Below are 15,621 nucleotides of genomic sequence, written 5' to 3' on the forward strand. Positions count from 1 at the left end.
TTTATATTCAGGGAAAGGTGAGAGCGGCTGAAAAATCCTTGGTTAAAAAATCTGAAAAAGGCCCGACGACACGGGGATATTCGTCGACCGTAAATTTCAATCCCGCGTACACTATATAATTAATTGCGGGGCGTTAAAGCGCTTAAAGTTGTCGTCGGGCCGTTTTTTCTCTCGGGCCGCGAAAATGAAAAAAAGTGTGCGCTCAAATTTTGAATAATAATTTAATTATAATGACTTGGCACAGCCCTGGAGCGCTTATTGGTGTTTCGGTCGCTTTCGCACGCGTCTAGTCGGCGCCTCTTTTAAATGTTTTCGTCTCTTTTTTGTTATATTTTATCGATCGGCGGTGGAGTAATAGTACAAGTTGTTATTGTAGCGTATATTTTTTATAATATAATTATTAGTTTTGTCAATGCCCTACATTTACATGACTGGGTTGTCAATTGAATGGTGGAAGTCCTGTAAGCAGCAAAAAGTTGGAATAGAGACAAAAACTGTATGGCAGTACTTTTACACAATTTTATCATATTATTTTCTTTATATTTCGTTGAAAATGCTTGTTTATCTTTTTAGTTTAATTATTTTAATAAAGTCCTTTTGTAATAACAGGCGTTAGTCAAAAAGACTGTGTTTGTACACGTCAAACAAATAATTAAATGAGGCGATTATTAATATTTATTTTTATTTACCTAAAAAGCAGCATATCAACAAATGACAGCTGTAGCACAAATCGCTATCTCATAATTATTTGACTTTCTGGACAAGTGATTAATTAAAAAATAAAATAAAGTCGGAACAGCGTAATTTGTGCGGCCTTGACTGGTAACATGAGGCCGCGGGCTCAAGCCATTTATTTATAAAAATGCGCTATTATTTAAAAAAAAACAGTTCAGCTTCTAAGTGGCCAAGAAAATTAAATCTAATTCCTTAGCAAAAATTATAAAAAGAGAACCAAACAATAAGGGTTAAAGCGCAAACAGCTTGAAGTCCATCACCCATACGCGTTCTAGCTGCGGATATCACGGCAGTGAGATACCGACAGTTGTATTATAATTATTTTTTTACACACGTCGTTTTATTTACTGGGTTTATATATTATATGCGTTTATGTTGAAAATGTTTCAATAACTAGACATACATAGGCTTAGGAGTTAAATCCCCATCTATATGAATATCATTTGGATAAGCAACGTTTGACGCCATTTCATATTCCATACTCTGAATGTCTATGTTTACCTGAATTGTCTCTCTATTTCATTTTACCTGAGCTTAATACTATATATATATATATAGCTTTGGCAATCATCGCTACAATAAGTGTTTCGCTCGTTTTGGAGTACCACAGGGATACAATCTGGATCCGTGCTTTGTATTAACGACTTATATGCAGAAATTAAATCAAGTCACAATGCTACGATTTTTAATTAAAAATCTGGGTTGTTCCATAGGTAATGTAATTTCTTTACACATTTAAGTATTATTTAGTATGAATTTAAAGGTTAAGCACTTGTCAATAAAAATATTTTTAAGAAACAATTAAAAAGTGGTGGTTTTTAAGGCAATTAACATATTAAATTACTTATTAACTTAAATTAAACTAAGACTGTCGTGACTTAATAGGTTGCCGTAATGCGCTATGATTAGGAATTGAAATACCGTTAATACCGGTATTGAGGCAAAACTTACCATTCGGTACCACATGTTTTAAATTCGTACATTTTATTTATTGCAAATTAGATCCCCATGGCATAGAACTAGGAAAATGATGATGTCCATATTGCTTTAAAGTAAAAACGAATAATCAAATAATTCTCATTATGGGGGATTAATCCAAGTAACATAATATTATCCATTTTATTCCTAGAGGGCCGAAATATTGGCCCTCTTGTATAATATGTGCGATGTGTCAATATAAAAGGAATATGTTTGTTTTATCTTAGGCAAGTTTAAAGCTATTTAGCAGTTCCTAGTAATTATGTTATGTAATAAAGTAGCAGCCTACCGGCCCCTTCTTATGATAAGGGTGGCTGGCGAAAAGTGAAAACAGATATTGCATCCACGAAATTGTTTCTTTTATTTGTTTATTTTTATCTCGACTTAGACATATTTTTACCCAAATAGTTTATAAAATATGCTTCACTAGACATAGGTGTTTAATATAAGCAATAAGTAAATCTTAATATTCACATTTAAATAAAAAACGTAATTGAAAAAATTGCGCGAAAACTTTTTCATTGAAAAATAATTTAATTTAATTTTTTTCTGTTATCAACTAAAGATATATTGTACTAGACGATATACTTAAAATAAATAATAATTAACTTTACTGGTATTTTTTATTCAGTAAATATTACGTCTATTTGTATTCTCGGATCAAAAAGTTCTGTCACTATTTTGTTAAAAGACTGGAGATTAGTGACAGTGAATCGGGCGGGATAAATACCATATTGTTGGTTCAATAAAACACGCCAAAAGTGACTAAGTAGATATAGAATTAGGTAATTAGTTTTAAAAATTAAGCAGAAGCAGATAAGAATTTTTGATGCACAATTTGGTATTTTTTTATGAATAGAAGTGACTTTTGTGCATTTTCAAAGATCAGGGAATGTTAACATCTTGAGATAAGGATAAAAATACACTCTAGATCAGGGCTTGGCAACCATGACCCGTGGGTCAGCAAGTGACCCGTTTGATGATTTGAAGTGACCCATTTCAGTTCTGCAAATATATTTTTTTTAACGTGTTACGATGTCACGACTAGACCACATATATGGTTGTTAGGACCAAAAATATCACTAGCCTGTCAGTCTTTTTAATAGTCACATTTTAATTATTTTGACCCGCAGCCAAAAAAGGTTGCCGAGGCCTGCTCTAGATGAGCAAAGAGACTGGCTTCGCAACCTTTAAAAATAAAATCAGGAACCAAATTAGACCAAAAAGAACGTAAAGTCTTAAACTTCTCAAGGCCATATTTAACCATAAGTTTTCTTGATAGTTAATACAAGAAAAATACAGCGACTGAGTAAAAGGCATATATTTAAGTGTTACTGTATGTACGTTTTATTAATTCAACCTAAAGCATAAAATAATAGCAAAAACAGTGGTTAACAAAATTTTTCGAGTGTAATTTTCTTATCTTATGCAAATGATAATATTTTAGTATGCTTTTAATGAACTTGAGCGGGAAATTAAAATATTTTACTAAATTAGTACATATAATTTGTAATATTCTAACGGGATTGAATCAAATAACAAATAGTATATAAACTGTTTTTTTAATAAGCAAAGAAAAAAGTTAATTGAGATGTAACTAAAAAATAAATTTTATATGTCTAAAAAAGATACTATGTAATCAAATCAGAAGCTGAGAGTGTATTCATCCGGCATTTAGCAGTGTTTGTATTTTTAAGGCTTTCACGTACTAATGATTCGGATTAGTTGTTATCGATTACCTGTCTAATTAATGAGATGCTAACGCGTGTGTACCGCGTATCGTTGTCGTCGTTGCAAAATATTAATATTAGATTCATTTCAAATGTTCCAGAAAATTTCCTGACGAGTGTTGTAATATTATCCTTTTATTAATATGTATATGTATATCCAAGTTTTTTGGTACCGCAATAAAAAATTAACCCATTAAGCGCTTTCAAATAAAGCTTTGCGAAAAATCGCCGTGCACATAAATCGAATATGTTTTTCAGGATATTCGGGCATAATTTGCGAGCCGTTGCAGCGCACCACTGATTTTTAACAAACGGCTAATTTTTAACGTGAACGATTTATTGCAGTTTGACCAATTGAGCGTAACTTTCACAAACGATTGTGCGCGTCACGAATACAATATGGATTTACTACTGACCGGATTAAAGCTCGCGCTTTGTGTTTGTCGACTTTTATTTTTTAAACCATATTCGGCTGCCAAAAAGTTTTCACGTTCGGATTTTATTATATCGCCGATTTTGCACATACACACAATAACAATAATAACAATGACTATCCGCCGGGGCTTAAACGATTAACGAGCGATATAACCCTTTGTTAGTTTTATAACTCAATATCACGGGCGTGTGTAATCAATTATAATATTAAGCTTGACGCCAACATAATAAATAGAGAATATTCAAATAACTATATAAACCTAGACACATACGTATGTAAATTATATGTGGGCATCAATTTCACACGCTTGGGTACGCACGCTGTGTCATCGCTTTTGCAAACTTGCAGAACTGATTGCTAACGTAGGTGAGGTGTTATATATCATTACTATATACATGATTAGGTTGATCATTTTAAAATTTTATATATTATATTTAATAACTCTTAATTAAAGACCTATATGTATGTATGCATATTATTAATATATTTGTACACATTAATTATATATTTATAAAATAAAACCATATACTTAAACATCACACGATAAATTATAATGTACCGTTTTTAAAATAAAAAAAAAGCTAACTAGCTAATTTATCATGCACACTAATAGATATGTTAATAATACATATACTTTTTTGAAATACACTAGAGAAAAATAATGCCGTTTGGAAAAAAATATTGACACATACATACATACATATATAGAACCAAAACTCCCAAGTACACTTAGTGTCTGTCTAATTCATATTTATTAACAGCTAATTAATATCTACTTTATGTTTTTCTGTTCCTGCAACCGCAATAAATATACACATTAAGTTCTAAGCGCTTAATCTTAACACTCCTTGAGATATCCGATTTTATGCAAGGAAAAGTTATTTAATCGTGAGGGATTTTATAGATTTTTTAATAAATATTTTTTATTATTTTTCGGTACTCCTTGTATATGGAATATTTATATGGCCGTATAAATTTTATAAGGATAACGTTTTCACTGGTATACGAAGGGTCTACGACCCTTTCTACGTGCTACGAGCGCCGAAGGCCACTTAGTCAAACAACTACGGCTCGATATCAGCTCCCAAAAGTGCCGAATTTTCAGATCAAAATTCTTCAATAGTGTATAGGTGCTTATATGGAGGCGTGTATGGAAAGATTTTACGGGTAAAGTTAATTGAGAAAACGGTCAGTGAGCTGCATATGTACACGTAATGAAAGTTTATGTCACGGCTAATCAGTGCTCGTGTAGGTTTAACTTTTACGATCGGATTCCCGAAACCGTGCTGCTTTTATTATGTCGGCTTTAGACTTTAGGTCATTTGCTCTGAATAATATTTTTTTCGAAAGTAAATATACACTCGAGAGTTAAAAATGCAAAATTTTAATCTCGGATTATTTTATACTCTAGGTTTGGTTTTTATTATATATTTAAAGAATTTAAGACTATATTGTTGTTTTAGCCTTGTTAAATTGTACTAATTTATTTTTTTATTTTTCAGGCCAAAGAGTGGTTCTATGCTGTTATACAGCAGGAAGAAGGTTCGCTACAGAAGAGACGGTTATTGTTGGAAAAAAAGAAAAGACGGAAAAACCACTCGCGAAGATCACATGAAGCTGAAGGTCCAGGGTACAGAAGTGAGTATATATTATTTAATTTAATATTTATTTACATATTATAAATTTATTTAAATATTTTTTTTTATTCTATTACTAAAAATGTTAAGCCCAATATTTTTTCGAGTGCTTAAAATTTTCATAGAAAAGTTATAGTTGATTATAGGAATTTAAATATTTCTAGTGGTCTTTAAAAATAGTGTTACACTATTGATATATTATAGATTTGTCAGATGAATTTCAAAAATATACTTTAATTATATAATGGCTATTTTAAAATTGTAATATTGTTTATGAAATCTCTACATATAATTGAAAGATTGATGATCAATTATAATCGGTACAATAACTAATATTTATTTTTATACTATAGTATACAGTTTTTGTACATAATCGTGTGTGTTTCGAAATAAATACATATATAAAAATACTCTCACCCCATAATTAAATTTTTGTAAGTCATTTTTAATTATTGTTGCTTTATTATTTATTATACATTACTCGCAAAGCACAGCTTTGGTTAAGTAAATGCTAATTTTACATTTTGATTAACGAGTTGTCGAAATCAGCTTTTAGGATATGCCTAAAGATAGGATAACAGATCGTTTGTCATTATTGATATCTTATCTAATTTTTCATAAAATTGTGTATAAGTATCTTGATCCAATTCTGTCACATTAATAACGAAATAATCACAAAATAAACAAAATTATTTTTATTGATATAAGGCATAAAAAGTATTATAGGAAGACTTAAAAAGGTGGCATATTTTACTTCTTAATATATTTCTTACATCTCAAAGAGTACCGTGATAATTTATTTTTTTCAAATATTCGGTGACATTAAGCTTTTAAATTAAAAAAAAAATGTTTTAGGGTTTTGCTAAGTCAGGCTTTTTAATGATATTACGTTTTAATAATACATATAAAAAACAATACCAATAGCTCTTGGCTTGCGGTATCTGTAAGCGGTAGCCATTGAAGGCGTTATAGTCACATTGACACTTTGAAAGGTGTAAGCGCAGTGGTGCAGGCCTTCTCTGTTAGGAGAAGGCTCTCTGGAGGCCGTAGAGAGAGATAGAGATTTTATAGATTTTAATGATGAGTCATCCCTTATCTTGTCAGTTTTATACACCATAGTAATTCTGCTTTTTTTATTATTGCTTATGTCTGGGCTACCAAAAACAAGAAAAAAATACAAACTGCCAGATAAAAATTCAAAATCGACTAATAATATAAGAAATTTGACAAAGAACTATGCACACTAACTAATCTTTAATGATGACTCTGAAAATAAAAAAAAATATACTGAACTATTATTATTAAAAAAAAGTTGACAACAATCAGCAGAGCTATGAAAACAAAAAAACTCTTTGCATATACTACATTTGCTCTTATTGGTTGGTTGCATTTACTTGTCAGATAAAATTTTCTTAAAAAAATAATATTATATCATCTAAATTTAATTACAATTATGTTAAAAATTGTTGATAGACAAATCGCTTATCGGATGTTGATTTATCACCAGCGCCATAAGCGAAATACATCATTTTTAACTGAAATCCAGTCGAATTTGACCACTATATCCCATAGACTCAGTCTTTCAAAACAATGAAGTTTGTTGGAATACAATAGCGGAGAGGCGTCTATAATATTTAGAGAGCAGATTAGCATCGCAAGTTGTTGCGGTGCTTTATTGGCTGTTTCCCGCGAGCGCATCCTTTGCATAAACACATAATAACTTTGTCGCCATTGTTCCTTTACGGCCGCCGATATCATCGGCAGGAGCCGCAATTGGTCCCCGATACTGGCCGATTTATCGCGTTGGCCGTACGGCCCACTGCGCGCTCCGGAATGGCGAATGCATTATTTTCCGGCAATAAAGGCGGCAGCTCCACGAGCGAAAATCGCGAAAAAGAAAACGAAAATTATTTCAATGGCTGTCGCTGTGCCAGCTTTGTGAATGTACATACATGTGTATATGTATGTATGTATCAAACATAGGTACATTACCAGAACAAATAAGAAAACGTATTATACAAAAAATATATGAGTTGAATATAACACAAAATTATATAAATATTTAAAGAGTAAAGATACAGAACTATTAAAAAAATTTGGTTGGTAACACTGCCATTTCTGCAAGGGTCTGCGTGATTAGCAGTGTGTACCAAGCGGTAGTCATAATTTTTACTCTCGCTAAGTTGTCCGTTTTTCTTCTAAGAAAGGAAAAACTGCTCATAAAATTCATTCTCCGCTTGTTCCTTTTTATAACGATAATTTTCATAAACAGGTTAAATTAGGCAGAATGGTGCCGTATGTTTGAAGCAAGAAATAAAGAATTTCATAATAAAATAATTAGTTAAGGGCCCTTATCATTAACAAACAAAAAGTGTAATAAAATATTATAGAACTAAATGTACTTCATCAATTTCAGAAAGTTTCAAGAAATAGTTAAAATTATTTTAATAAAATTGCGTAGATATCGTGTAGCTTCTATTACGATAAAATGAAGAAACTTATTTGCAAGTCCATCAATCTATTATGATTAAGACTTTAGCACTATTTTTAATGTATTGTAAATTAATCATATAATAAAAGTGCTTAATAATATTTTCTGAAATTTTTTTTTCTCTAATTTTTATTTATAAAATTGCGTTATTATTAAAACCGGCCCCAAATGTATATTACACATAATAATTTATATTTCAAAATAAAGATGTCACTGATTCTCAAACTTTTCAGTCTAATGGGTAATATTTACTTGTAGGTATTTATTATGCTTGACTGCCTTACCAAGTTTGTACAGATTTTCCCCGTTGTGTAAAGCATTAGTTAGGTTGCAATATAATATTAAAAAAAATAAGCAGAAGTTAGAAATTTAAGACTTGAATATCATTATAAATAAAATATATTGTTAGGCTGCCATTACAGGTCGCACTAGGCATTCTCATTTCTCGATGATTTTCATTTATAGAGAAATGATAATTCTTAACACTACCTTTCAAATTTCTCGATAATTCTCGATAGTTTTTTATGAATGTAAAAATGTATGTAATACAGTAAAGTATTGTAGATATATATTTTCTTAAAGCTTCAAAATATAATTATTATAGTATGTAATTAAACATAAAACAACTAGAAGATTGGTAAAAGATTATTAATAAATAAATAAATTAATAATACTATCTGTATGAATTAATATAAGATACATTATTACATATTAAAAAGCATAAAAAAATTTTGGTCATAGAAGAAACCCTTCCGTTTTGTGTTTATGTTGGTTTAATCGATAAAAAGGCAATGTAAATTATTTTCTTACCTGTTGATTAAAATTCTTTCTCCATTAATCCGTTTGATGTTGGTTTTCTTACACTGCTCTCTGTAAGGCTAAACAAAAATTCTCTCTCTAATTTATGAGCTAAGTATAAATTTTCCGTTTCTTCTATGAATATTATGGATTATAACGATTCAATAGAGTAGCGAGGGTTTATAGAATTCATCAAGCCATTAAATAATGTACGAATAATTTCTTTCCCCATTATCTGAATTTCTGTTTTCAAAAAATAATTGGTGAAATCCTGAATTTCGCAAATATTTAATTATTGATATCAATGTCTGGTTTGTACGATTGTTTAATTTATTTTTAATTGCCCGTTGAAATTTCGAGCTCACTCAGATTTGATATTTTACAATTCAGCGGTCAATAATGCAACCTCTTCTCTACATCTTTATTGACTGTAAAGTCTTCAGTACCCTTTCACAAATAATTAAATACTCGTTGTTTCACAGATCTCTAAAATTTAGGTCATTAGTGCACTCTTAACTTGTTGCATAATTCGTAAAAAGCGGTCTACCATCATTGTGTTCCATCTAGTTTTTACGTCTAAAGTGAGGTTTATTTTTTTTCACTTTAAATACATAATGTTGTGAATTGCTTTTTCGTACAGAGAATATTAAAAAATATTCACAATTTATTAAATGCCATTTATCGTTTGTTATTAATTCGTTATTTTATATAAAAAAAATGTTTTATATAATTACTCTTGATTTGTCATTTTTCTCGAGAAATTCTCGACTAAATTATGTACGACTGATTTTTGTCAGCTAAATAAATACCTTTCTTAATTATCGCAAAGCAAAATAAAGACAACATTTTACTGTATTTTTATAGCTTGTGCAATATTCATTTAATTTTTTTTGTGAATATCTTACTGCAAATATAAATGTATAATTCACGAAAAGTATGTTAATTTCAAGCTCCTGTTGTTAATTTCTAGTTTCAGCTGTAAAAAAGTAAAAAGTTTGCTATAAAATCACATTTGGTTAGCATATCTAAAGGGAAAAATTGTTGTGCAATGTAATGAATATCAGACTTGCTTATTTTATTTATTTATTTATTATATATACAAAAATATTGAGCAACTGATAATTCTTTTATATGAGAGTATAAAAGTAATTTAAAAGTTGTATAGTATTGAGCACTAATTACGTAATTTAATATGATTTAGAGTTTTGATATTTTCTTGACGCCACAAATTTCTTTCTGTATTGTTCTCTACTTTGGTCTTATTAAGTTTAATAGAGTTGGTAAATTTTTCAGACATAGATAGTACACGATCATACTGAGATATATCATTTAATTTATTATAAAATAACAAACAATAAGTTAAATTTACTAGGCACAATTCGTATTAAGAAAATAATTACATAAAAAACATATATTCTGTTTTTAACCTAAATATTTATTTTAGCATCAAGTAACAATAAGATACATATGGAAATAAAAATATACGTTAATATTTGGTAATACATTAGATTTATAAAATGATTGTTATAATCAATATTTAAGTTAAGTGTATAGACTGCTTATTTATCGAAAAGTTATAATCATACGACTCTAGTTAAAGCCTGGTTTCGTTCGCGGAAGACCACACACAATCAGATCTCGTTGCGAATTCCCAGCATCCGTCCGTGCACGGTCCACTTTGTTTCCAATATCTGGCAAAGATTCAAGCGGCTCGTAGTGTGGCCTATCGTAGAGAGAGACGCGAATTCCGCACAAAAGGAGACACCTCACAGCCGAGACAAAAGGACACGTCTTTATGGGAAACACTAAAAACATCAAGAACAAACGCCGAAGGATGCCCCGGGGGCAATGTCTCACCCCATACTCTTCCTTCTTCCGGATGATACAGACAACAATGGCAGTCTGACGATAAGCATCTCGGCGGCATCTGCTCCCTCCGCTGATTCTCCGAGAAGTAGACTCGCTCCGAGGCCAATTTCCTTCACTCCCGCTAATAAACTCGACGTTGCAAAACGCAGATTTTCTGCGTAGTAGCGCTTTATGGGCGGCGTAAAATTTTTGAATGAACGAGACGAGAAAAAAATGCGAGTAATTGGTGACCCAGAAGTAGATTTATCGCAACCTACCCTTCCCCACTCTTCTTGTTTGAAATATTTTTGGGTGGTTGTAATTTTGTTTTATGACTTTCATCTGACGTATCTTTATTTATAATTTTATGAGATATACCTATTGCATATAGCAAGGTAGTTAAAATCTTAAGAAAAAGCAAGTATTCTTGTATTTAAATATTCAGAAGTTTAATATTTACTGTAAAAATAAAAATGTTATGACATCTTACTTAAAGCACTCGGTTCCCAATGTTATCAGATTGTATTATATATGATGTACCTCCTCCTGTATTTGGGGAGAGAAAAATTGAAATATTTTACTATCCTGTCACGTCCACAGCGCTTGCTATGATTTGCCAGGTTGTTGAATGCATTCAGACGTGTCAAATTTTGCACTTACCGAGTTTTGTCGCAACCTTGAAGTATATTGGCACAAATACATACATACTCATACAAATAATACTATTGATTATAAGCATATCTGGCATAACAATAAATAAGTATTTATTGCATTTTCATTATTAAAATAATTCATTGACAATATTTTTTAAAGTAAGTTTGTGAAAAGTTTCGTTATGGTTAATAACGCTGAGTTTGCATTTTATGTTTGTTGGTAATGTTCGTATATAGCCGACAGTGCATCATGATGACAAAACTTTCGACTGCTATAAATATACTGCTAATACTTTCGCAAAGAATTTTTCTTCCGTTTATGTTGAAACATCTTCAGCTCCAGATCGCAATAAAGGCAAACCAGCTCCACTATATAGCATCAGTTTTAGCCATAAATGAAGTCCTATGAAACTACACGTTTTCGGAAGCTCAAATCGCGTAGTGTGCAGGATTCTAATTTTATATTGAAAATCCATCAGGTTAATATCATCACTCTCTTTCAAAACATTTTTAATTTGTCAATTTGAGATGCACGAAAGTCATTCCGATCCACAAAAAAGGCTATAATTTTTTTATTAAAATTTTTAGATCAGTCGCCGTTTCTTCGGTGCATGCTAAGTTGTTTGCTCTAATTATTCTCAATAATATCACTGTAGAGCAAAAACACGGTTTTCGTTCACGTCGTTCCATGACCACTGACCTTATGTGCCTTTAAAGGGCAGTAGAGTCCCCTGATTCTAAAATACTGGTCGATGTTATCTATACCGTATAGGCGTTTGATAAAGTCAATCACGATTTATTTGTAAAAATATTATATAATTTAGGGGTTTTCTTGAGATCTCATAAAGCTATTCCTAAATCACTTAACCGTTATATATCAATTCGTCAAGTATGAAAACTCATTTTTAGAAAAAAATATTATTTCTACCACAAGAATCCATTGCTGTTTATATTGTTTATTAATGACATAGAAATAGCAATGAATCTCTCATTTTTATTTATTATACGCGGACGTAGTGCAGTCGATTTCAGATTTCCATGATGTAGGAGGATCTTAATTCTTTATGGAAGAGAGCCTGAGATAACCGACTGGATTAATCGTCGCTCCGACGAATATTTCACTTATCAGAAGAACTGCAGGAATGCAATTTGGGTCCTCTGCTCTTACTTCTCTTTATCAATAACCTACATGAGGCAATTCATAATATTTATTTTAGTGTTTCAGATTATATTAAAAACGCTTCTTATTGTTTTGTATATATATATTATCATGCATCACATGTAATTGGACAGATTTTTAACTGTTTTCATCTTGCCCAACAATATTTAAGCAGTCCATTGAATTATTTTTTTAGGACTTTTGCATTGATTCAATATAAAAAAATACCAATAGTTTGAAGTAATCCCTGTTGATTTTTCAACAAATTCAATTTGTTGTTTTATAAAATGTATTTATTTTTAAAATGTTTATTAAAAATAAAAAAAAATACACTCACTAAATCTGTAATTCACGTTTAAGCATATTTTATTATGTTGGCATTTTTAATCCTTCTAAATTGAAAATATTAGAATTTCTAACCGTTTAAATGCGAAACAGCGATCAATTACTAAACTACATGTTGCGTTTTCAAATAAAAAAAATTAGACGTAACACGGAATACTTAAAAAGTCGTGATTTATACCAAACGCATTACAAATTATACCTTCATTATTAAACCATTTAATAAACCCTGTAATTATGGTAAAAGTATAATACAAATATGAAGTGTTATAGATTAATCTCAATTAGATTAGGACATTTTTGAAGTATGCTATAATTTAATTTAACACGTATGTTTTTATCGTTTCTAGTGTATATACGGTTGCTATGTGCATTCTGCTATCCTGCCAACTTTTCACCGACGATGCTATTGGTTGTTACAAGTAAGTAAAAGCATATATTTATACAATTAACATAATCAAAGTTGGGCCGGAATATCTCATATACTTCTGACGTTTGTGCAAAAAGCTTGTCTTCAGAAATATTTATTCTAGACCTTGCCAATAATTGACACATTATTACTCTTTGTTATTATTTACAAACTAAAAAGAGTTACAGATTAAGATTTTCTGACGAAGAACAGTATATACCTATAAACCCATAGGATTCTAACAAAAATGTAATATTTTTTATCATAACATCTTAGTCTCTCCCTCTTTTTTTATACTCCATTACAAGATAATATTTATCTAATGGTAGATTTTACCAATGTGTTTACTTAATAAATATTTACTAGGTTGATTTTATAATACCTTAAGGGTTATTTTAAATATTAACTTATCGGGCGGTAATATTTAGGGTATAATTATATAACTATCAATACCAGTAAAATCTGTTAATAAATACCACGACCACGCTTGCGGTGTTTTGTGGCTGTTTTCGTCCCCTTTTGACGAATCGCTCCTCCGCAAAGACTAAACCAGAAATTTCCAAGGCCTCCGACGCCAAAGTCTATCATTATAAAACCATTAAACTGTCGTGGCCCGTTTCGTGTCGTATAAATTCACGGCAAACAAAATTATTATTAGGGTACAAAGACACCTTTTGTCTCGCGAGCTCCACTTTTCAGCGCCACCCGTAGTGACGGGGGTGGTAATTATTTAATATGACAAATTGGGGATGGGGAGCGGGGCGTTCTGTTACCGGTTACATTTTCGTAATGGATGTGAGCTTTTTTTTTGCTTTGTTGTTGTTGTTGTTGTGTTTTAAAACGGGTTGTTTACGACATTTTCAGAATCCGGATATAGTCTTGGTTCACTATTTGAACGTGCCGTATCCGGATGACAACAAGCTGGCTGTCATCACGCCGAGTTTGGCGCTGTGGGGTGATAAGAAGGAATGGACCAAGGAGGAACTGGTCAGCCAACTCAAACCGATGTGTAAGTATTTTTATAAACAAAAATCTTTAAAAAAAAATTCGAGCAGATTCGGGTTTTTAAAATTTATTATTTGTGTTATTTTCTCTGAATTTTTGTATATTATAAAAATATAGTTTACATAATTTTATTTTATTTTTATGAACCATAATTATAACACATTTTTATTATTTTTTCAGTTTTTAGTGAAGATGAACCAGATGTCAATAATGAGCTGGAAATTTCGGTAAGACTTTTTGGAAATAAAATTTGGATATAACATTAATTACGATCAATTTGAGATATATATTCAATTAGTATGGTTTACTGTTGACTAGAATAAATAATAAATTCATTACAGCAATCAAAAAATAATTATTTTATTAAAAATATAAAATTGTAAAGCTAAGATAACCAATCTTTTGATAAAGATAATTCATTTAAATATTTTAAAATAAGTCACTCTTAACTAAATGTTTTTAATATTAATTACTTAGAGAAAAGCTTTAATTGTTCTGAATAAATTACGTGTTTACTTCCTAAAAGACATTTTCATACAGTGTTAAAACAATTTTTTTTTTAAATTTAAATTAAATTTGATTCTCACTTAAAATAAAAAAATATATAATTTTTGTATTTATATACTTTATAATATGAGCACATTCTCAAAAATAAGTTATGTGTTTGTTGTAAAATATGTTATGTTAAATTACACAATAAAAATACGATAACTTATATTAATGCCGTTTTTTATCAACAAAAATTAGATAGCAATTTTCAGTTTTTTTAATATATAATACTTTAATTAACATACAATAATTTGATATACCTTTTTGTCACAATAAACTGCAATTTTAGTAATATTTTTCTGGTTTGAAAAAAAAAACAAATCAAAATTAGCTGATTTAAATTATTTTAGATAATTAAAAAACTATTATTTCAAGAAATAAACGGTAGTCGGAAGAGGCCAAGTTCAATGAATTATAAAGGCTGCAATATAACTTTCCAACTAGAGTTGCTTATTTAATCTTGAGTCATTTTAGGAGTACAAAAGGTTAACTTACACTTTTATTATCACATACCTTGTTTTAACACCATACAGAAAAACAACATTTTAAGAGAAAAATTCGGATTTAAAAGTTGGAATCGCAACTTCTGCGTTAGATAGCTACTGTTTTATTAGTCACTTTTAAACGAAAGACTCATTTTTCGTCCCCAATGATCTGATGTTAGAGATAGCATAAATTAATATTTTTTCGAAAAAAATATATTTGCTGATCCTCGTTAATCTTTAGTGGTCGGAAAATTCATGGAAGCCCAAAACCTTTTTATTAGCTTTTGCTATATAAAACATATATAATTTATTATCATTATATGTTTGAATTTTTATAAGATACAATATTTCATAATATTTGTAAAA

At 30.1% G+C, this 15,621-nt stretch overlaps 1 protein-coding gene across 7 annotated transcripts in view; it reads left to right on the top strand.

The window, feature by feature from the left end:
• Positions 1 to 15,621, top strand: part of Camta (Calmodulin-binding transcription activator) — a 307,476-nt gene that overhangs the window by 228,306 nt on the left and 63,549 nt on the right. For all 7 annotated transcript variants that reach the window (XR_015808914.1, XR_015808915.1, XM_088181638.1 and 4 more), the window contains 4 exons: positions 5,382 to 5,517; positions 13,158 to 13,229; positions 14,081 to 14,225; positions 14,402 to 14,448. Coding sequence is in view for 5 of the 7 variants with exons in the window: in XM_088181638.1 (XP_088037764.1) it covers positions 5,382 to 5,517; positions 13,158 to 13,229; positions 14,081 to 14,225; positions 14,402 to 14,448 (400 nt within the window). In the remaining 2 variants the exon portion in view is untranslated. The remainder of the gene's footprint in view (positions 1 to 5,381; positions 5,518 to 13,157; positions 13,230 to 14,080; positions 14,226 to 14,401; positions 14,449 to 15,621) is intronic.

This window comes from Plectrocnemia conspersa, unplaced genomic scaffold (genome assembly GCF_051122295.1).
Source record: "Plectrocnemia conspersa isolate PC_06_02 unplaced genomic scaffold, ASM5112229v1 ptg000002l, whole genome shotgun sequence".
Taxonomy (NCBI): domain Eukaryota; kingdom Metazoa; phylum Arthropoda; class Insecta; order Trichoptera; family Polycentropodidae; genus Plectrocnemia; species Plectrocnemia conspersa.